The 23,993-nt window shown below is 39.6% G+C and overlaps 1 protein-coding gene and 1 long non-coding RNA gene across 3 annotated transcripts in view; one reads left to right on the top strand and one right to left on the bottom strand.

Annotated features, from left to right (window-relative positions):
• LOC6617517 overlaps nucleotides 1-23,993 on the top strand; it is a 57,487-nt gene that overhangs the window by 12,506 nt on the left and 20,988 nt on the right. For both annotated transcript variants that reach the window (XM_002041797.2, XM_032725013.1), the window contains exon 3: nucleotides 20,751-21,898. In XM_002041797.2, coding sequence (XP_002041833.2) covers nucleotides 20,897-21,898 — 1,002 coding nt within the window. In that variant the 5' untranslated portion in view covers nucleotides 20,751-20,896. The remainder of the gene's footprint in view (nucleotides 1-20,750; nucleotides 21,899-23,993) is intronic.
• LOC116802037 overlaps nucleotides 10,030-23,993 on the bottom strand; it is a 31,744-nt gene continuing 17,780 nt past the window's right edge. The window contains exons 2-4 of the long non-coding RNA XR_004362441.1: nucleotides 13,625-15,939; nucleotides 13,173-13,469; nucleotides 10,030-13,090 (exon numbers count right to left, since the gene is read on the bottom strand). This is a non-coding gene — a long non-coding RNA (uncharacterized LOC116802037). The remainder of the gene's footprint in view (nucleotides 13,091-13,172; nucleotides 13,470-13,624; nucleotides 15,940-23,993) is intronic.

Consider the following 23,993-nt stretch of genomic DNA (forward strand, 5'->3'; position numbering starts at 1 on the left):
ATTCATTCCACAGTGAATCAAACGACACCGCCCCCCACCCCCTCCGCTTTCCAATGCGTTGTAATTTATGTGCGGATTTTTATGGTTTGTTAGTTTTTGCAGCCATAATCCAACCTATCCACTCTAGAATCTACCACACCCCCGAATCCATGCCCCCCTTCACCCCTACCATGCTGCTGTCTTATTGAACACTTGCAACATCATGTTTACCTCACTACGGTTAACCCCCCTGGTAAACTCCACCCCCCTCGTTCCACGCCCCTGCATTCTTTTAGATTTATTTGTTTGCTGTTTTCCTTCTTCTGGTTTCGTTTCGCTTTGAGTTTGGCTTCTTTCATTATGATTTACTCCATTCATTTTGTTGGTTCATTTGTTGCTTAACCTTTTTATATGCAAATTCTTTGAAGAAAACAAAACTTGAGTCTTTAAGTTTGAGGATTTAAAGATGAACAGTTGGTATAGGTCAGCAATTTATTAATTATTATTATTATTTTAAATAATTCTATGTTTTTTCTTTTCTTTGCAGTGCAACAAGGAAACCTAAGTTGAAACTCTGAAACTCTTTTTTTTATATAATCTTCTTATTTTAAAGTACTTCTGTAAAGTTTGCATTCCATCAAGCTTTTAATGAATTTCCCTTTTTTGCCAAAATCAATTTTCGATTCGTTTGTGAAGCACAAATATTTATATTCATTTTGCATTTTCGCTGCGCTCCTCTCGCCTTTTTGTGATATGCAAATCGAGTTGAAGATATAGTCGCCATATTCCCTTTAATATACCATTGCATTGCATTTTGTCGCTCTGCGTCGTTTTCTTGGGATATTTTTTGTGTTAATTTCTGGCCTGCCGCCAAATCATTTTTACTTCAGTTTGTTTACCTTTCGATGCAACTTCTTTGCCGGCTCCCCTTTTTGTATTTATTTTCTTTTTCTTTTATTCGCCCTTGCATTTTTTGGTTCTTTTCTGCTTTTTCCATTTAATTGTGTTGATTTTCGCGCTTGCCATAGGGGAAGACTTTTTTCTTTTCTCTGTAGAGAAAAAAAGAATTCTTTCAGTGATTTTTTTAAATTTTTTTTTTTCGTGTGTGTCACACGTGACCAAAATTAGCCTCGAACTTTGGGGCGGGGGTCTCACTTTAATTGACTTTAATGTTTTGTCACGGCGAGCGTGGAGCAAATCGAAAAACTAACTTTCATCTTTAGCCGAAAATGTTGCCATGAAAGTTCATAGTTTTTTCATTATTCTTTTTTTAAGTTAAGTTAGCCATTTCGAAGCCACTTTGAATGATCATTGGAAATTCTTTAAAATTTCCTTGCGAAAATCGCGTGCCTCACGCGTGAGTATCGAATGAGTACACAACTCGCCATCGATTCATTACGATTCCAAGTTGAAGTCGGGGAAAAAGAAACAATTTCGTGACTGGCACTTGCTACTCCAACTGCGGTTACTTATTAACTTTTATGGTCCATATATAAAGTGCAATTTTCCCCATTTTTCCATTTTCAACAAGGCGCCAGCGGCTCGAACTCATCCCTGGAAAAAGCAAGGGGTTGCGGGGGGTAAACCAGTTAAGAATTGGTTGACTGGGACCAAAAAAAAAAAAAAAAACACATGCCACACTTGGGCCTAACTTAAAGCAAAACTAAACCGAGGCAAAAAGATGACGAGTATCCGGAGAGTCGAATTTCTTTTGGCCATAGCAATTTACCAAATATGTACCTTTCACTTTGAAAATCGTAAAATGTCACAAACTGTTCAATAAAAACACAAATGACAATAAAAAATCCGATAAACAAGCGGTGGAAAATGGCAACCGAAGAGACCGAAACGGTGTGGTTGTGTGTGTGTGTGTGTTTCCTCGGCTCATGGAGTCACAAACTCAAAACTTAAACTCGAGCTCTGGCATCGACAACAATGCAAGCCATTGCATAAATTATTGGAAATTTATGCGAAAATTACAGCAACAACTGCGACGGCAAAACGACCAACAATGTCAGCAACGGGAATCGAAGATTTAAACTTCCACAGATACTTTACGAAAATGATACAAAAATGTTTCAATATTCCGGAAATATATGGAATAAACCGATTTCAAACTTATCTTGAAACACGCTGTTAAAGCCGAAAAATAATCAACAAATTAGCCGGATAAATGGAAACATAAAATATTGATTTCCCTTTCGTAAAATATTCCATTTTAATTCACACCTATCTTGTTTTAAGACATTGCAACCAAATTAGAGAGCGGAAAGTAATAACAAAAAAAAGCGATGAAAATTTACATTGATAACGAAGTGGTGCGTTTTAAAAATTGTATTTTATGATCCAAAACGAACGTGATCCCCAATATGCAACAAACACAAACAAAGCAACCAACAAAAGGGGTCAACAAGTTGTCAACTTTTTATGATTATTTTCTGGTTTTGTTTTTTGTGGCTTTTGTTTGGTGTGTGTGTGTGTGTTAACCTCTTCTATTTGCATTTTTAGGTTGCTTTTCTTTATTTCTTTCAATTTTATGATGTTTTTTTTTTTATAAGCTCGCCAACGAAGCGTGTGAAAAAGCCAAGCCAGAAAACAGTGGAAAAACGCAGAGGAAACTTTGAGTCAACTAATGAGAAATAAAAGAAGACCTTAGTCTTTGTGTCCAAGTTGATTTTTTAATGGGGAGAAGGTGAAATAGAAAAAAGCAGGCAACTTGCATTCGGTTAATGGCTGAGACAAAGTGAATTGGCCAAGTTAGAGCCCACTAACTAGTTGGATAAGTAGAAGATATGAAGAATATGCATGTGATGTAAGGCAAGTGCAGATTCATAAATAAAATATTAAGTATTCCCGTTAGCCTTACTTCACTCAAATTTAAAACATTTAAGCCTTTTCATATTTACCCATTTAAAGATTAACTTCGCTTCTTGTTAATCGTTAATGAAGTTTCAATTATCATGAGAACAACATGGCTGGCTTCTCTTGTTTCGCATTTCAGTTATTTTCCTTAATTATTATTTGTTTACTTGTATTCATTGTTGTTCGGTTTATGCACATAGGTATAATTTTTCATTTTCAACTTTATGCCCGGCTTTGTTTGCGTTTTGGCTTAGCTTGCGTTTACTTTTCTGATTATTTTAAATCTCATTTGCCAGCGTTGTTCTTTTTTTTTTGCCTTGTTCTTTGCTTCGTTGCTTTGTTTTAATGGCTTTCCCACATTGTTGTAATTAAAATACGTTTAACGGTGCTTTGCATATCCTTTGCCTCAAAGGCAAAGCACTTGGGGCATTTTCTCAAGAGTTTTTCCTTGGGAAACAAACAACAAAGTTGGAAATTACCTACACGTACAGTGAAAACCATTCATGTGTGTCTCGAGTATTTTATGTCCAGCGAAACTGAACAACTGAAACGCCAATGTGGTTGGTAGTAATTAAATGCCAAAAAGTCATCTTCTAGTTTTATATGCTGGTATTTATGTACATATATGTGCATATATCTATATATATATATATATACATATATCTGTATGCATGCAACTGTTTGCACACTAGAAACGTGTCAGAGCAAAAAAATAAACAAAAGTGCAAGAAAAAAGAAAAAAACAAAAACTAAGCAACAGCAATCATTTGAAGTCAGCTGCTGCTGCTTCTCTCAATTAACTTTGCATGCATTTAATTGCTTGGACAACGAATTTAATTGGATATAAAGAAACCAAGTGCATTATATAAGTGTTGCATATGCACACCAATTACATATGCATATGCATAGGCCAACAATCTAACAGAATTGTTATGAAAATGGTCAAGTTTCTGCTGGAAATCAGAATTCCATAAAAGCGATTCAGTTAATTTGATGCCAGCCAGTTCTTAGAGGTAATTAAATTATTTAAAAATTATTTCCAATGAATGCAACATGTTACCCAATTTCAGAAGTCGTAATAAAAAGCACCTGAAATTTCTAAATTGACTTAAGCTTTAGTCATTTCCTGCCCATTTCCTTATTTTTTTTTTTTTTTTTTTTTGGCCATTTTGGCAAACAGTTTCCTTTAATTTTGTCGCCACTTAATTTTAATTTATTTGCTCCTGTCATTCGGCGTTTTCCTGCCCGCCCACCCATTCGCCATTTTCCCAGTTTTCATTGGGCTTTTCTTTTTTAGTTTTTTTTTTTTCTTTTTGCCTGATTTGACATTTAAATGCTACAACGATAAGTCTGCTTTGAGTGCCTGTCTGTTGTTTGGTCTTTTTGTCTTTCTGTCTGCTAACTTGGCTTTCATTTCCGTGCGACCCAAATTCAAGGCAGACGACAAATTGCCAAGAGAGATTTTCATTTGACTTCTGTTTGGCGCCTCAATTGCCATTCACATTCACCCACGGCAATTAAATGCTTTTAAAGTTAACCTTTCGCCGACGACAGACCACAATAATATTAATTTTTTTTTTTTTTTTTTTGATGCTCGGACTTGAATGGGCATTCAATTAAAGAAGCAGCCTGACAATTAATTAATTAAAGTCCCTGGGAGTTTTCGTGTGAGTAAGTGTCGCAAATGTTGCTTTTCACTGGGCTCTGAATTATTATTATGAATTATTACTGCGTGACTTGTTAAGTGTGTCGGGTTAAGAATATCAGGGTCCTCGCCGTCCGTCCGTCCGTCCATATCAGCGTTGCTCATAACTCTTTTCACAATATAATTTTTATGCAGCTGTGCGCAGTCAACGAGTCCACTTGCGTCTGCTTTGGCTTCTCCACGATTAATGACCTCACTCCCGTTTCGTGCAGCCTGCTTTGTCTCTTCTCAATTTTTGGCATTTCCTTTTCATTATATAGTTTTCCCTTTCTAACCAAGCAGCGCAAGTGGCCACGTTCAGCAACAGCTCTATCGCTCTCGTTTTTGCAAAGTCCTAGATAATTCATCTATTCATCCTCACACATTGACAATAAATAGGAACACGCATAATAGCAAAGGGAACATGGAGAAGAAGTAAACGGCGACTAAACGCATTCATTATTTTCGCCACGTGTTCATAAATAGGAACACGCATAATAGCAAAGGGAACTTGGAGAAGAAGTAAACAGCGACTACACGCATACTCATTATTTTCGCCACGACACGGCCATTCTGACATTTACACGTCCTCGTGTAAGCTTTTGATACCGAGATACCAAGATATCAAGATCACATACTTTCATCACTATTCAATAACATTTAATTTCCATAGTTTGACTTTATTAGGTGTATTTCTTAAATCTTAATTCTGTGAAGAAACAAAACAGCTTTTTTTTCATGGTTGCTGGGATAACTTATTCTATTTTCATATTCAGTTCCATTGATCAGTAATACATCAGCTTACAAATTATCTTAACATTATCATTTATCGATTTCTATATATCGATCTTCCGCCAGTTCACACACACTTAATTATTAATTCAATCCAAACTCATCGTCTCTCCTGGACGGATAACTCACAATTCATCGTCTCACCTGACGGATAACTCACAATTCATCGTCTCACCTAGACGGATAACTCACAATTCATCGTCTCACCTAGACGGATATCTCTCGTTCACAAAAGAACTCATTGGCGGGCTTTTCTTTTCATTCAACTGTTTCTATATTTCAGCTATTGCTCTACATTCTCGTTTAACTCATTCGGGATTTCTGCATCCGGCATTTTACGTATATCTTCATGGCAATACTTGAACGATCGGTTACTCGTCAACGACTTTAGTGTATACCTGTCACCCTCTAATACTTCAGTTACCAAAAACGGTCCTCTGAATTTCGGATCTAACTTAGTTTGGTGTCTTTCTTCATTCCTCAATAGCACATAGTCACCTACGTGGTGTTTGTCAACGGCTGCCCTACTGCTATCAAATCGGGATTTGTCGTAAGACGCTAAGGATTTCATATTTTCTGTCGCATGAGCTCTAACAGTTGCTAAATCTATTTCACATTCGGTCTCACATGGGGGAACTAATCCAAGGGGTCGAGCCTGTTTACCAATTAACATTTCTAACGGACTTGCCTCAGTGGCACGAGAAATTGTACAATTCAGTGCAAGTTGGACTTCGCCAAGTGCGTCCTGCCACGACCGTTGACTTGATTCTACCACTGACAACAAATTTTTCAGTGTTTCCATCACCCGTTCCACTTGCCCATTTGCACGGCTCATTCCCGTAGCAATCAAGTGAAGTTCAACTTTCTGCGATACGCAAAACTCGGAAAACTTAGAGCTAGTAAAACATCTGCCCTGGTCGGCGATGATGCGATCTGGTACTCCAAATAAGGATATAGAAGATTTCATAGCATTAACACAGCTTTCGGCATCTATCTTTAAGGTGTGATACAGATAAACAAACTTTGTATAGGCATCGATCTGAACAATGACATACTCTTTCAAATCGCTCTTGCCGCTTAATTTACCCGTTATATCTATGTGGATGGTGTGCCACGGTATACTTGTCTTCGGAATGGAATGAAGTTCCGCCTGAACCTTCCCGGAAGATGATTTCACTGATCTACAAGTTATGCAGTTTGAAACAAATTTTCGAACATACTTGTTCATTTTAGCGAACCAATAATACTGGTACACTTTATCAAGTGTCTTTTGCCACCCTAAATGCATTATCGACTCGTGTACCTGGTTAATTACTGACCACTTGAAAGCTCTGGGTACAACTGGTAAATAACTTGTTCTACCTCGTCTTTGGACCTTGCGATATAATACACCTTTTCGCAAATCATACGTTTTGGCCAAATTTTCAGCCAATTCATCTGACTCCAATTTGTTAACTATTTCTATTATCTCAAGGTCTAACCGTTGCTCAGCAAGAAGCCAAGTACTTGAAATTTCAGACAGATTTACTCGTTTTTCGGGAATCTTGTTTATTGACAAAATGTGTTCGGGTGATAAAGGATTTCTTGATAGGAAATCCACATGAGCCATACGCTTACCCTCTCTATATTGAATTTCGAAATTAAACGATTGTAAGTAGGCCCACCAGCGGTGAACTCTGGGTGTTAAATCTATTTTTGTGCGAGAAGCTTTTAATGAATTGCAGTCTGTATAGACAACGAACTCACGGCCAATTAGGTAATGGCGAAAATGTTTAACGGCTTTTACCACTGCCAAGGTTTCCAGCTCGTAGGAGTGATATCTAGATTCAACAGAGGTAGTTGTTTTGCTGAAGTATTCGATTACATGGGGCTTACTTTCTATACGGTGCAAAAGTATCGCTCCATATCCACAGGCACTTGCATCAGTGTGCAACTCAATAGGATATTGCGGGTCGAAGATTACCAGAACAGGTTCATTTGTGAGGATCGTCACAACTTTAAGTCTGATCTCTTCCAGCTCAGCGCTCCATGTAATCTTGCCGCTACCAGAGGAAAGTGAATACAATGGTTTCATAAGTTGGGAGAATCCAGGCACGAATTTGCGAAAGTAAGAGGCCAAGCCAATGAATTGTCTAACGCCGGAGACAGTTTGAGGAGGAGGCAAGGAGCTTAATGAAGCTATCTTTCGCACATTCGGACGAATTTCTCCAGCTCGCACTTCATAGCCCAAATACTGAACCGTTGTTTTGAGAAAACTGCATTTAGAAAGGTTAAAGGTAAAACCAGCCTTTGTAAGAACATTCAAAACAGTTTTTAACCTTTCCAAAGCCAATTCCTTGGTTGGCGATACTACCATTATGTCGTCCATGTAAACGATTACAAAAGAGTTAGCAAGGTCACCAAGTGCATTTATGACTGCGCGCTGGAAAACAGATGGCGCATTTTTGAGGCCAAAAGGCATTGTAAGAAATTCAAATTGGCCGTCTGGGGTCACAAATGCAGTATATTCCACGGATTCAGGGTGAATCGGGATTTGGTGGAAACCACTTGCCATATCCAGGCATGTGAAATAATTTGCTCCGCGAAGTCTAGCAATTTGATCGCTGATAAGCGGCAAGGGGTATTTATCCGAAATCGTGTTCGAGTTTAGCTCTCTAAAATCAACACATAGACGGTCGGTTCCGTTCTTCTTTTTGACGAGCAACATGGGGCTAGCAAAGGGAGAGCAACTTGGGCGAACAATATTACATCTTATCAATTCGCTCACCTGCATTCGCACTACTTCTCTCTCTTCGGGGCTAAGTCTATAAGGTCGGCGCTGAACAGTTTTAGTTGGATCAATCAAACGGATTTTCATTTCGCCTGTATTTACTCGAGTATGAGGTATCCCGTTGGTAAATGAAGTCGAGTGCTTTTCAAGTAACTCAATTAATTGAGCTTTCTCATTGTCGACTAATTCGGTGTCAATATCGGACAAAGTAAACGATCGCTCAGTAACGGAACAATTATTAACAGTTTTTGATTTTACAACTTTAAAATTATCGGATGTCAAAATTACATAAAAGCCTTGTTTAAGTATTTCTCGCCCTATCAGAATATCATTCCTCATTTGCTCGTTCGGGACTACATGAAATAATATTTCCATAATATTTTCGTTTATAGTGACTTCACTCAAGATTTGCAATGTACTGCACACACTGCCACCACCAATGCCTTTTATCATTACAGTATTGTTTATACGTTTACCAGATAACTTATTGCTAATGTCGTCTTTAATAAGGGAGCACTCTGCACCGGAATCGAAACAAATTGGATAGATCTCACCTCGTTGATGCAAGCTTCCCTTTGGCTCAATCACACAACATTGGTTAACAGTCTTCTGTTGAGTCACATCTTGTTTGGCTGCACTTCCGTTTTTCGGGCATTGGTTGGAGAAATGTCCCGGTTGGCCGCACCGATAGCACGTAACATTTGATTTTTCACGCTGCGGTTTCGCCTGTCTATCTTGTCGCATTTTACTTCGGCATTCAGCAATTCGATGTCCCGGCTTTGAACAGAAGTGGCATACAACTGGCGATGCCTTACGGTTCTTCTGGTCAGGTCCAAGGTTGTCATCTCGAGCATGTCGCTTCTTGTCGAACGTAAACGCTTTTAACTCCGCCTGTAGCTTACTTCTGGTACGCACATTGGATGTGAAGAGGACGCGCTGCAAACGACTGTCAATGTTTGCCATATGCGCAAGAACAGTTGTAACGGCAATTTCTTCTATTTCCATATTCCGCCACTTTGTAGTCAGCGTCGTCACCAGCCGACTCGCATACACCGCGTAACATTCATCGGCAGTCGGGCGGCTGTTGAGTAAATTTAAAAACGTAGCGGCCGGCGTCTCTTCGGTTTCAAAGCGCTGCAGAAATAATTCCTGGAACTCTTGCCAAGTCATACCCTGGTACGAGATTTGTGTTAGCCACTGAGATGCAGTTCCTTCCATGCAGTTACTTAGTGCGATGATCAATTTACTTCCTTTAAGGGGGTGCTCAGTTAGAATTATATCGGTTGTTGAACACCACTTTGCTGCCTCTACGCATGCAGCATCAGGGTTAAATTTGGGTAGCTTAACATCATAACTAGGTTGCTGCTCACGTGCCGGCGTCACTTGCATGATTTTTACAAGTTCAGCAAAATTCCGATTTTGCATTTCCACTACTGCACGCCACTGATCCTCAGAAAATGCAGGGTGTGGCACAGATCCCACTTCTGATGTCGGGTTAAGAATATCAGGGTCCTCGCCGTCCGTCCGTCCGTCCATATCAGCGTTGCTCATAACTCTTTTCACAATATAATTTTTATGCAGCTGTGCGCAGTCAACGAGTCCACTTGCGTCTGCTTTGGCTTCTCCACGATTAATGACCTCACTCCCGTTTCGTGCAGCCTGCTTTGTCTCTTCTCAATTTTTGGCATTTCCTTTTCATTATATAGTTTTCCCTTTCTAACCAAGCAGCGCAAGTGGCCACGTTCAGCAACAGCTCTATCGCTCTCGTTTTTGCAAAGTCCTAGATAATTCATCTATTCATCCTCACACATTGACAATAAATAGGAACACGCATAATAGCAAAGGGAACATGGAGAAGAAGTAAACGGCGACTAAACGCATTCATTATTTTCGCCACGTGTTCATAAATAGGAACACGCATAATAGCAAAGGGAACTTGGAGAAGAAGTAAACAGCGACTACACGCATACTCATTATTTTCGCCACGACAAGTGCTTATTTGTTTGCTAATAATATTAATATATTTAGGCAAAAGGTCAAATAGATATGAGATATTGTTTCAATGATTGATAAATATTGTTTACACTTCATCTTAAATAACTAAAGTAAACTAAAATAAATACGAAAAAGGCAAGAGATTAATTTTAAGTATAGCCCATGCGTAGCATATTCATCAGCCTTCATTCGCAACCGATTCATTATCGGGGTTTACGCCCAATTGACTTTCGATAAAGTCTACCCCTCTTTTTTTTTTCATTTTTTACCTTCTGAGAACTCTGCCCGCTTTCCCGCGCCGTACTTTACCCCCGTTTTTTATGAGTGCGTTGTTGTTGATGTTGTTTGTTAGCCTGTTTTGTTTGTTTTACCTTTTTTATGGCCTGACGCCAGGAGTCATCTTCCACGGCGTTTTCAGCTTTATTTACTTATGTTTGTTGTATTTGCTGGTGTTTTTTCTTAGTTTTTCTTTTTGGTGGTGTCCCCAAGTTCAAGCAATGAAATTCATAAGATGGTGAAAATCCGCTTGCCACCCCTTAAATGTTTTTATTTTAATGGGATTCTCTTTTCTTTTTTTTTTTGTTTTTGGGGAATTTATGTTTTTAAATATTTACAGGTTTTTACACTTTGGGGCAGCTGTTGTTTCTTACTTAATTATGGGGGACGGGTTCGCTGTTGCCACCCTAGATCAGATTTTCACGTTTAATGTGCTTGTTTGTTCGCTTTTAATTCACTTTTGGCTGCTGTGCCTTTTTATTGATTAATGAAGTTGTTTGTTTAAAGGGCTTTGGACTACAGCCATTCAATTGAGGTTTTTCCATTCGGCCAGCGGTTTTTTATTTCATTTTACTCTCTTACCTTATAGAGAGAGATCCCACCGATTTCATTCCAAGGTTGCGCCTGTTCACGATCAAAGGGCTGCATTGTGAGCTCAGAGTTTCGCCCATTGGCTCCACCTCCACCTCCAACTACAACTCCAATTCCAATTCCAACTCCAACTCCACGTAAAGTTATCTCAAGGTGAGGCGCACAAAAAGCGGTATAAAAATACGTATAAAAATCCCCATTAAAGGGCATAAACGCCAAGGTTGGCTTGTTAAGTTTTTCGGTTGTTACTGTGCTTCTGTTGTTGTTGCTGCTGCTGCGAGTGCAATTGCAAATTAAAAATTGTTTTTCCATAATTATTTCCGCTTTTTTTGAGCTTTCTGCTGTGCCACAGTTGATTGGCTTGTGTACGAAAAAGGTTGTCCACGATTGTGTCAACTTGTCGCTCTCGTTTTTCGGACACTGTATAAAACAAAAGATATATAAATATATAAGTCAAAACGAGACCAGAAATATGTTTCCCGGTTATGCAATCCCGATTGTCTGCAGGCCAAAACGAAACGGTTTTGTGTTTCAGCGCAGGCGATTTTTAATTGCATGTTGTAATTGCTTTCGAAAACATGTTGGACATTCTTCAAAAACAAAAACAAAAAGGATTTTACTTCTGGTGTTTAAAATATATATTTGAAAACCTTGAAAACGTATATATTTTGCAGTTTCTAATAACTTATATGAATAGAAACAAAAGATTTGCTTGTTATTCTATATAAAGTAATTGAAGTCTTTGTCATTCGTGGAGGTGATGTCCGCAGTGAATTAAAGATATAACTCTTACTTCGCGAGACAAACTCGATCGGCTTGGCTCCTTTTGGCCATGTCTCTGCCCCCACGAAGTGTCACTTGCCACAGGGCTATCTCTCTCTCTCTCTCTCTCTCTCTCTCTTTCTCTCGCGGCTATTTGCCATTTGCCTTTGGAACAGAATGGAGTGGAGCTCCATGTGTCATTTTTATCGCTTCACTCCATGGTAAACCCCGAAACCCCTAACTTTGCAGCACCACTCCACCCTGCCCTGCTGGCATCTCGAATCCGGAGATCCGGAGTGCTCCAAGTGGCGCTGCATAAAATTGCCAACTACACAATCGCTGTCTGGCTTGGTTTTTATGACTCAGAAGTGCTTTACGCTGTGATTGAGTAGACAGCCGACCGCAGAGGCGTAGGGCAAAGATATATACCTATATCTATATGATTGTGCGGGGAGAATAAAGAGGAGTCATGTAGATGTGTAAATCGAAATTGTGAAAGTTAAGTAAATGACTGCAACTTGTCGCTGGGTCAATATGAGTACTCCAAGTACTTCAATTCCGCCAATTACCACCCACCCACCACCCATCGTTGGTATCGGATATATAGTATATATGTATGTAAAGTCGTTATTCGGTGGCAATCAAAGAGTAACCAATGCATATGCAATAGAAACTTTATTGGCATAGGAAGGCGATAAAAGCGCCGTATAGAAAATGATTTGGCATTCATAGATTCGTATTGCTTTCCAAATTCCAAGAACTTAAAGTTTAAATTTAAATGGTAACACTATTTAAATTAAACTTAGCTGACTATATGAACTCTTATAATCTTATCATTTCAAGATAATATGTATGTCTCAAAACGCTGTTGCTAGAACAAAGCTTCATTTAAGTCCGCGTATTAAAGTCTTTTTACGTCTTGCCTGTACTTAGAACCCTTCTTCAGAAGATTTATACGTTCGTGTTGGGATATCTGATCTGGGAAACCTTGCTTCTTTGGTTACCTAATAGTAATTTGCTGAAATTTGTTGCTGCCTTCACCCAGAGCTGTATACCAATACATACATACTGTAAATACGTGTGTATCGGCGGCTATATAGCCATGCCGTGATAGCCACTTGCCACTTGGCCACTGGCCGCTCTGGGCTGCACTTACCTACCTGGCTTACCTGGCCAAATTCCCAGTCATTTGGGTTCACTGCGATCTTCCCCCCTTGCTTCCACCACTCACTCCTCCCCTCCCCCCCACCATTTTACCCCTTTCCACGGGGGGCAGTTTGTGTTGGCCATTTCGGTTGCCGTTTTCGGTTGTTATGGCCACTTGCAACACACACACATGCATACATACAACATCATCACGTAGAAAGGTAGACGAGCAACTAGAAAAAAGGCAACGAAACGAAAGAAAAATATCTGAAAAATTGATTAAAGTTCTTGCAACGCGCAAGCGGCATCAATTACCTGTTGCGGTTGCCTCTGAGGTTTGGCAACAGCAGCAGCAGCAGCATCAACCAAAATCAGGTGAAGGAGAGATGAGGCTGCGGCTGCAGAAGATGAGGCACATAACCGAGGCAAAGTTAAATATGATTACAGCGCTTGGCTTTTAGTTTGAAGCATTTTTCAATATATGCGATGATAAAAAAAAATCGTTGTGGCTGTTTGCTGTTTCTTCTTGTTGTTGTTGTCGGTGGTTGGCATAATCAAGCTAAATTTGTTGTTGGTGTTGCCGCCGTTTCGTGAGCTGGCTTCGTGCTGCATCTGTACACGGCAAGAAAAAGTGGTAACATCGGCAAGATATAAGATAAAGAAAAGATAAAGAAAGTAAACAAATAATTAGAAGTAACATGATCATAGAAGTACGGATTATAAACTATGTTATATATATTTACTGACACTATAGTGCATCTACTGACCTTCCAAATCAGCTTTCATCGGACATATTTCCCAGATCATAAACTCTTTCGGTGTAAAAGAGAATTTCCAGTTTTAAGCTTGGGCATGGCTTTTCTTTGGCACTCACTCTCCCTGCTTAATTTTTCTGCTGTCTCTGTATTTTTGTGTTCCTTCTTTTTTTTTTTTTGATTGATGATATTACATTTTCAACTCATGTGTGCGCCCTTCTCTTTTCCACCATCTAAGGCCGTCTCTGTCGCGCTCTCTGGGCTGTGAAGAAAGCGCTTAATTGCTTTTGAATGCTTTCCGTGAGTTGCATTTGCCGCAGCCAGCAAAACTGAAAGAAAAAATACAGGAAAAAGACAGCTGGTGCTGGTTGGGGACCGGCTTGTTTATGTAAAAAATGTAAAATCATTAAGGCAAGCACAGCAACAGCAGCAGCAGCAGCAACTTCTGGCATCGTCTTCGGCTTGGGTTCTTTGGTACTTTGCCTCTTTGGACATTGTCTACGGGCGCACAGTTTGACAAGCACTGCAGTTAAATGCCAAACAACAAAGGGAATCTTTAAAGCTCGCCACAGCCACTCTCGAGATGGAAACACTTGAGCCGGGGCAACAACTCCTCCAGCTGCTCCTCTTCTTTGGGTTTCCTCCCCCTCGATTGTGTAGAAATGCCAGCTAGAAAATCGAAAATCCAAACGCAAAGTGGAAGACTGAGCAGAAACGAGCGAAGAAGCCAAGTCAAGTCTTCGCTTTGTAGGTAAAGCTATTTCTGGGGTACGATGAAAAGGTCGAAACTGTTGGTCTATGAAGTGGTTCTGTTTGAATCTTTAAAGAAAACGTGAGCATTGTGTTACATAAATCTATTCACGCTTTATCTGCAGCTTACATTTTATAAAAATGATGTGTTATATTATATGTAGATTATATTATATGTAGGTTATATGTAGATTGTAATGTATTTTGTGTGATATAAAAATTACTCAAGGCAATGATACTGATAACTAATCAAACAGCGATTATAACTTCCGGAGTTTAAAGCAAACTTTTAAATATTTGTAGTTAAGCAAGTTATCTTTTATTTTTGTATAGGGTATTTTGCATTCCATGCTTTACGAATAGTATAATAAGCCTGCATAGGTTATTACTTCGTAGTAGCTGCTTTTTAGGCTTATTTATTTTTTTTATATTATTTTTTTTACATTATTTTTTTTTTTTTGACAAAACAATAAAGGAAAACTCCCTGTACGCTGTGCAACATTTTGAGAATTGAAGTAGCTGGTTAGGCTCGAGAAACGAGATAGAGAAGAAGGCAGGCAGAAAGAAGACCATTTGCTGCATCATTAATGGAGCCAGTCTGCAGGGGGTTGGCAGAGGGGGGCGGGGATATTCAGTGCACCCCTCTTTTACCCCCTTTTGATCATTGGGTAAATATCAACAAGCGGTCCGTCCATGTCTGCGACTAAAAGATTTTTTCAATTCCTGGAATTTAATCAAGGTGCATCTGCAAGACGGGCACAAAAAGTCGAGGAAAAAAAGAGAAGACCGCTGGCGGTGGTCGTTGTTGTTTTTGTTCTTGTTCAGCTTGTTGTTGTTGTTGTTGCTTTTGTTGTTGTTGTGGATGTGTCTGCCCAAATAGTTAAAGGGCAAAATAAATAAACGGCGTCGTCGGTCGACAAATGTGACGACAACGCCGGCGAAGAAGAAACTATTGCCTATAACGATGTGTCGATAATGAAAGAGCAAGTTAATGTTGCTGTTGCTGTGTGAAATCATTTTGTAGATGCGCGTGATGCGATAATATTTTTTTTTATACACCCCTTTTGCTTTTCTTCTCTACTTCTTTTTTTGTTGTTGTTTATATTCGGAGTTTACGCAGCTAAGAAGCTGTGTCGTATCTGTAAGATACTTGTACTTTTGCTGCACTGACATTTAATTGTTGCAATACACCTGCGAAAAAAAAATATTAAAAACCTGAACAAATACGGAATCGCTTCTCACGCTATGAAAATCAAACGGAAAGAAAAACATCAAATAATATAGAGCGAGCAAAAACCGTAGAAGCAGCAGCTGCGCGGGAAGAATCTAATCAATTTTCAGTAACAAAAGCATGGAAATATATAGCATAGAATAGCGAAGATCCGGAACAACAGCTGTTGCTCGGCTATTGTCTTGTATCCAATGGATACGTAGTCACCCGAAATGTATCTCATAATTTGTATGGGTTGTTTGAAGCGGTTACCTGCTCTCCTCAAAACTGCTCAATTGTTTTCAAAGGATGCCTCATGGTGACGAAACCGGTTTGGTTCCCAGATTTATTTGTTCAAATTTTACACCTGCAGAGATACAGATACACGCAGCAGTCAGAGATTAAGATACACACAAATGGGTTTATTCGACCGGCAATTACAACAAAATAAGTAGTTGCTTAAATTACCAGCCATCTATTATGTAGGGCCACCACCCAAACATGTAGATTAAAATTTCAAGCCATTCTATTTATTTTTGCAAATAATTTAGATGAAAATCATATGCGTGAATTTCTCGATTGCAATGCGATTTTTGCGCATCGCCCTTATTAAACATTCATCGCTCATTCATTCAGTTTCTGTGTACTCGGGGACTATATTAACAATGAATACAAATTAAAGTCCAGCAGACGCATTATGATGAGTGCATAATGTTGGCAGATTTATTCACCAGATTACCAAGAGAATGGAAAGCGGCTTAATAGCAATATGATGAGCGGAAAATTTAAATTCGAAGAGGCAGACACGAAATTAACCAGGGGGAAAATATACTAGTAAGAAGCTTAGGAATTCAAATTATACAAACAAACTCACCTCAGAATCTCAGCAGAATGTACATTATGTATACATTAAATAGTTTATAATTAATTTCCCGATTTGTCCACGTTTTGCCATTTACCTATGTTTACAAAGTTTTTTTTCTCTGCCAATGATTTGTTGCCTATTCTTGTGCGCACTGCTAATTTACGAGGCTAATTTGCTGCGGCAAGTTATTCATTGCACTGCACTTGACTGACTCAGTCTTGGCTTTCATCCCCCTTATCCCCTTTTACCCCTCTTGCCACCTTTTGTTTTGTTGGCCATTTCCTGTCACGTCTCTGCGCCACATGAGGAAGCAACAGAAAAGAACAAAAACAATAAAGAAAAAGCGGCAGCCGAAGCAGCAGCTCAAACTGGTCAAAGAATTTGCAAGGAAAGTTTTGTTGGTTCTGCAGGAAAAATAAAAGAGTTGGTGTAAAGTAGAGGGGGGTTCAAAGTATGCCAATTGCCAGGGTCAGGGCCTAAACATAAAGATAAAGAAGATGAAGACGAGCGGTAGACAAGGTCCCTCTCTCTTTTTCAATTTCTTCAGCAACTGCATTAAGCGGAAAGTTTATCGAATTACGTGCAAAGTGACAAAGTCGTACAAGAAGTAAACTGAAAGCGATTTACCTAAGTGATTATCCAGTGGCTATCATCCTTATGCCAACATTAATCTAACAGTAGCCCATTACAAAAAGTGCAGTCTAAACTAATCGAGCTCTTTAATAAGTTTAAAGTGTAAAAAACTTCCGCTTAGACTTCTGAACACTTTTAAAACTTTCCAGTGTGGCAAAGGAATAATTATACTAAGTGGATATGCCTTTCGCACTGGTTGTTTCCTACTTATAAGCCATATCAGCTGGCTAATGCAATTATTGGTCGACGCACTAGTGGCCCAGATGCTAAGTGTGAAGATAATGAGATGGAATTTCCTGAAGGGCAAGTTGGCTTACTTGGCCAGAAGAGATCGTCGCAAATGGACTGTGAGAGCCCGTGAAAAAGTCAGCTTTCAATGGCCCTTTTTCGACGTCTGTCTCCTGTCTCCTCTGAGTCATCCTATAGATACTCCTCTTAATTTTCGCTCCATCCCAACCTTTTGCCCTTTTTATCCTTGACATCTTTTTGTCTCATTAACATTTGCGCCACACAATCAACGGCAAACGACGAGACTGGACAGCCTTTTTTATCCATTGTTGTTGTGTCTGTTTTTTTTTTAAATATTTTTTTTGTTGCAACTCCTCCATGACACGCTTTTCTGCTACCCTTTCCCACTTTCTCCGACGCAAATCTTCTTCACCTCGCTTGAATGTGGTCCAAAGTGCACAGTGGTACGAATGCTATTACTGGCTAAAGCATCATTACATTTGAATGGCAAAAAAGTAGCTTCCAATTTAATTAATTAACTTTACAGTTGGTTCAGATCTATAGAGTAATTACATATAATTTTATCCTAAGTCTTTGACTGCTTTGACTTAGTCTTCACTTAAGTTCTTCTGCTTTTCGCCAAAGTTTAACACTAGTTTTTGTTTATTTTCTTCTGACTAAGAGTAAATTGAAAACTGTTGCGTCTTTTTACCATTACCCATAACTTTGAAAACTTATGATAGAACAGTTGGTTATTAAACAGGAAAACTGAAAAAAACTGATGGATATTTTAAAAATAGGAGAGGAGTTTGTCCAGGAACTTGCAAAAACCTCCGATTTTTAGCGTATTTTAAACGTCGACCTTTTGTCATATGTTTTATTATCCCTGCTTTCAGCTGCAATTTCAATTTAGTCTCTGTTTTGTTCTGTGTTCGGTGTTTTGCTCTTTGTTTTTATTTTGCTGTTTGTCATGGTTGATGTTGCTGCTGCTGTTGTAGCATTTGTTTGACAAGCACCACGTACAACATGCTCGTTGGACGGAGAGGGGCTGTCCGCGGTATGCGGGGTGGGGTATATGGGTTGGCTACAAAATTAAAAATGATATGGAATCAACGGCGAGCAGTGGGCAATAGGGAGCTGGGGAAATTGGCAAGCAAAAGATGCACTCGACCATGTTAACCAAGGGCCGAGAACCCGGCAAACAAGTCAGTGTCAGTGTGGAAAGGCAAAAAAAAAAAAAAAGTGAAAAAAGTGAACTTTATGACATGTATACACCGAGTTCGAGGCGGGAAATGGAAGTAAGCAAATACAAATGGAAACAATTTAGAGGGCGACGGGTTAGAACCCAATGAGATGAGGGGCTCAAAAGGAGATTTAAATACATATAGAGGAGAATCCCCGATGGTGTAGCATCGAGTTTTGTTTGACTTGCTTGTGCATATCTGATCAACTGCTATATGTTCAACATTTATGCCTTATAAGGCGTCCTTTGAAATTCACCTTTCTTATTAAAGCATTTTCGTGGCATTTCTGTGTCTTCCGCTTTTCCCAACCTCACACTCCATTGTCATTTCGATGCAGTCAGCTATGTGGCAAAATTCTCGTTGCAACGAACGCAGCAAGGGTAGCGATAAAAAAAGGCAGCAGAGATGAAAAAGTGCTGGAAAATAAGCGTGGGCGAATCATTCTACCTTTATTTTCCTTCAGACATTTTCTTCTTCGGCTGAGAGGTTTTTGTTCTCTTATTTGTTTTTATGACATTTTATTATGACTTCAATGGGGGGAGGATGCGTTTAATTGACAGTTGCCGTGGTTCGTTCTTCTCCTTTGACTCCTGCGGTTGCTCCTCACTCTTATATTTTCGCCATTTTTGTTTTTAAACTTTCTTTTCTAACTCTATGGAAATGTCTTCAATGGAACGGGTGCATTGCGTAGGTCAAGAGAAAGGGCACTGCGCACTTTTTTATATGTGGAATTGACAGTTTTATGGATGTTCAATATGTGGAAAATAATGCCACTGACGTTGCAATTTAGTTGTTTTTTCTTTTGTTGTTGAAGTGTCGAAATTGTAGCTGTTGTTATTGGAGATGCACTTTTAGTTTCAATTTTCAGCATTTATGTAGCTTGTTATTAAGTTGTGTGTAAAAAAACATTTGAACACAATCAAGTTTAATTGTATTTATGTTAATATAAACGTTACGTGTGGCGTATTATTTTATCATAACTTTGAAAATAGAAGCTTAAATGTGGATTGCTAAGGAACGCTTAGCTCGTAAATAAATCCCAATCGACAAATGGAGATATTGACTTTTTGCAAAAAAACCATCCTCTGTCTTTTTAGTGAAAAAATTAATCGTTAGCACTGGTAATTAGCTCGTCAAAACAGTTATTCTTTCGTCTATATGACAATTTTCAGCGAAGTTAGGTCGAAAATTCCGTTTGTAGATATCAAGTTTTTGGCAAAAGCCGCGTTTCCAAATTTCGGTCTATCAAATAATCAGTTTTTTGGCCACAACTTTAAAAATAATAGGCTGAATATGGAATGTTATATCTCGTTGTGTTCATATTTAAATTTCCAATCGAACTGTATACACAAATGGAAATTCATTTTTTGACCATTTTTTTTTGCAAATTTTGATGATGTACCCCTTTCCAAAAATGCGAAAATTGACCCTAAAATTAATTTTCCTAAATTCTTCAAAAAGTGATCGGGATCGTTAGCACTGGTAATTAGCTGCTCAAAACTGTTATTCTTTATGATCTTTTTTAACCAAGTTATGATTACAATGCCTATTTGGCTTTTCTCGAATTTTGGTCATAAAATAATACAATTTTCCTAAATCTTTAAAAAAAATGATGGGTGTCGTTAGTATTGATAATTAGCTGTATAAAACAATTGTTTTTTTTTTGCCTCAAGATAATTTTTTAGCCAATCGTAAATTTCAAAATGTTTCCAAAAGTAATTTTATCTAATTTCCAATGATCATCAATGCAAGTGAAATTGGAACACAACAGCAAGCTGCGACACTTCTTTGTAACAATTCGACTGCAGTTTTGATTGGTGATTTTTCTCCTGCTGACAGAGGTTCTGGTTGTTATAGTTCCTGTTGTTTGAGGTTCCTGTTACAGTTACTGTATCTATAATAACATAAGTTGCTGAAAGCTCCTCCTCTTGCTTCCGCTGTGGCTGCAACAATTGCATCAACCGATGTTGCTCTGGTGACTGAAGTTGCAATTGTGGCTGACATATCCCATTACAGTTTCCGTTACTGGTTCTTGGCGCAAAGGAGGTGCAATCAGTACATTCGGTACAAGCAAGCACAACAGCTGCAACATGCAAAAGAGTTGAGAAATACTAGGCTATTTCCTATGTATATTTGAAATTTACTGCCAATAAATGCGAATCTTTTTCTAATATATGTACAAATTCTCGTTCTCTGACTCTCCTGCAGCAACGCAAACTGGTGGAAAATTGCGGCAAAGTTGTGTCGTCATCTCATCGTCGTCGTCGTCGTTCTCCCCAGCCAACTGTCATTGTCTTTGGCATTGGGCAACATTTTAATTGAAAAAGTTTTGCCAACTCTGGCACGCAGGAGAGATGACTGTGAAATTGGCCAAGCTGTTTGGGGGCGTGACAACGGGTGGCATTGAGATCCTGGACTCCCCGGGCAATCCGCAACAGCATCAGGAGCAACAGCATCTGCAGCAGCTGCAACAGCAACCACTAACTGCACCGCAGCAGCATATGCAACAGCAGCCACCGCCTCTGCCGCCACCAAATGCGAATATGAAGAGCCTCAAGTATTACGAGCATCTGCAGGCCACCTACGACTGTCACGATCTGATGGATCATGACCAGGATGACTACGAGGACACCTGTATGCAGCGCAACCATCCGTACAACAATTCGCAGAGACCGCTTTTGGGCGACCGGCGACCGCAACTCACTGTGATGAGTGTGGGTAAAAAGGGCGCAAAGTCTGGGATGCAGGTGCAGAATCTGCCACTGCCACTGCCACCATTGCCGCCACTGAGGAGCTACATCTCACCCTATGTGCAGCAACAGAAGCGGGACAGCGCGAAGGGATTGCACGGATTCAACGACTTCGATGCCCTGTCCCAGCAATATAATCAACACCTTCAGAGCCCACACATTGGCTATCCCTATGGCAGTCCACCGTCGCCAACGGCTCAATCCAGTGATTTTTGCTTTGATCGGCAAACTGGTTTGGTCATGCTGCCCGGCACCGCGGGTGGCCAGGTCAGCTCAAGCAGTTCGAGCAACTGCAGCAGCTCGCACACCACGTCCACCTCCTCGCCCACTAGATATTATCCAGATAATCCCGGTCATGCCACTGGTCTTTATGCCTCCCGCTTCGAGGATGACTTTTGCATGCGTCGTCCTGCCGTCCAGGAAAGTTCATCGCCCATCATTGCCGGTGGTTGTGGAGGTGGAACAGGATCAGGAGTAGGAGTAGGTGGAGGACCCTTCATCTTTGGCATTGCACCGGAGCAGCAGGTCACGGATTATGGAAGCAACCCACTGCCACCAACTCCTCCGCAGCTGAAACAACAATCTGTGATTAGTCGAAGCCCACTGGTGAGTCTGCATTTCCTATTTAAACTTTGAAACAATATTTAACAAATCATTTTAATGTTGCCATGCTAAAGTCAACATAAGCATAAAAAATTTACCATCTGGACAGGTGTGCGAAAAAGCCTTGGCCAAAAAAAAACCTCTTTGTTGAGTTTCGTTCGGGATTTTCCCACAGAAAAGTGGGTTGGATAGTCGGTTTTTTGGTTTTTTTTTGTTGTTGGGAAGGGTTATGAGAAAAATTGTGCAGCATGCAAACCCAGAAACTAACAATCGATTGTTGTGTTCTTCTTCAATTTTTTCTTGCCACAACAATGTGTTTTTTTATGCTGCACTCCGTTTTTTAGTGGCTTAAGAATACACCGTTGTTGCTGCTGGCGTGGGTGTTGCAAGTTGTTTGTTGCTGCCGTTCGAATGGCAACTGCTTTCAGCATTTCGCATCGGAACGTCGCCTGTCTATTTTGATAATGGCCAAAGATGCTCCTCAGCTCCTCGTTTAACTGCCAGACTGATAAATGGTCAGTGGGTGTGCTATAAGATGATGGGGTGCGATGGTACAGGGAAAAGTCTTTTTACTGTCTAACTACCAAGCACAACACCTGCACGAAGACAAAGCCCGTCAATGTCTGAGCCTGTGTCTGGCTGAGCTTTTCATTTCAACAGCCAGCCAGCAGGAAATTCAGGACCTTTCAGGACTCTCCCTCTGCCCCCGCCGACACTTTGCAACCGTGCAACTCTTGGCCCATTAAAGCCAAGCAAATTAAAATGTTGCTCAAATAAAATGTAAGAGCCTTTTAACGTCGCTCTGCTCTTTCATTCTGCCGCGAATTTTTGCACTGCGAACGGAATCCTTTTCTGGATTAAAACACATTTCGTACATTAATAATGAAATTAATTCATGAATAGCAAGTGTGAGCGAAATTAAGAAAGGAGCGGCCAAAAATCACTCAATTAAGGAATTAAATAACAGCGTAGAGGAAATGAGAAAAAATTGGGAAATTTGTTAGACCAAAAGTCTACTTTATTAGTTTGCCATGTATTTGTTTAAATTAAATATATTAAACAATAGTCTTTTCAAAGGATTGAAATACTTGAAATGAAAAATCGCCTTTGCAGTAATGAGACCAAATTGGCCTGGTCGAATTCGAATGTGTCTGGGCCCAGTTAAAAGGCAAATTACGCTAATGAAATGTTTTAACCCTGATGTGGATGCACTTTACACCACTCCAAACGCCCAACCAGCCCACTTTTCTCCCAGTTTTCCCCACCTTTTCCCCCCGTTCCCTCCACTTTTCACCCCAATTGGAACCGCAAAAGTCGCCAAATGTACCGAGCGCGGCAGGGAAAAGCCACAAAAGTAGAAACTGAAGCGAAGGAAAAAGAAAATTTCGTAATTACACTTAAGTTGGTTAATTGTCGGACTGATATTCCGCTTCTTCTGCGGCAACTTTTCCGCCTTTTCGCCATTTGCGAATATCGTTTTTATGGGTATACTAATTATACATTTTTAATGGCATTTATATTACTTTCAATTGGCTAAGTTTAAACATAAATGAATATATTATGCAGGCTCTGCAATGTTTAAAAATTTTTTACATTGCAATAGTTGTGGTTGCTTTGATTGCGATAGATGATTTGCCATTTTTTTGGAAGGGTATTTGAGATCTAGTTTTACTTTATAATTACTAGGTTTTTCTGTTTTCCTTAGCTTTTGTTTTGTTTAAATTTTTTGGCGCGTTAGGCACTCAACGTTAAGACTTTGGGAAATTTTAATAGGAAATCTCTGCGAAGAGACAGAGGGAACCAGAACGGGCCGAAGAAATGGGCGGAGAAAGGGGCTGAGTTTCGGTGGAGAAAGCTGAGTGCATGTTAGATACGGATACATGCAATCTGTGTGTTAATTACGCTACTTTCCCAGATTGCCAGAATGCGCAAATAAGCAGTAGGATTAGCATAAAATATGGAGCTAGGTGAAACGAGGCAGGTAATGATAAAGAGACGGAACTAGTAGATAACAAACCGAAATGATTTTCTGCACTATCTGCCCAATGGCTGAATCGGATTTATGGCCTGATTTCGGGGCATCTTAAACGGACCAAAC

The sequence above is a fragment of the Drosophila sechellia genome, chromosome X, assembly GCF_004382195.2.
Source record: "Drosophila sechellia strain sech25 chromosome X, ASM438219v1, whole genome shotgun sequence".
Taxonomy (NCBI): domain Eukaryota; kingdom Metazoa; phylum Arthropoda; class Insecta; order Diptera; family Drosophilidae; genus Drosophila; species Drosophila sechellia.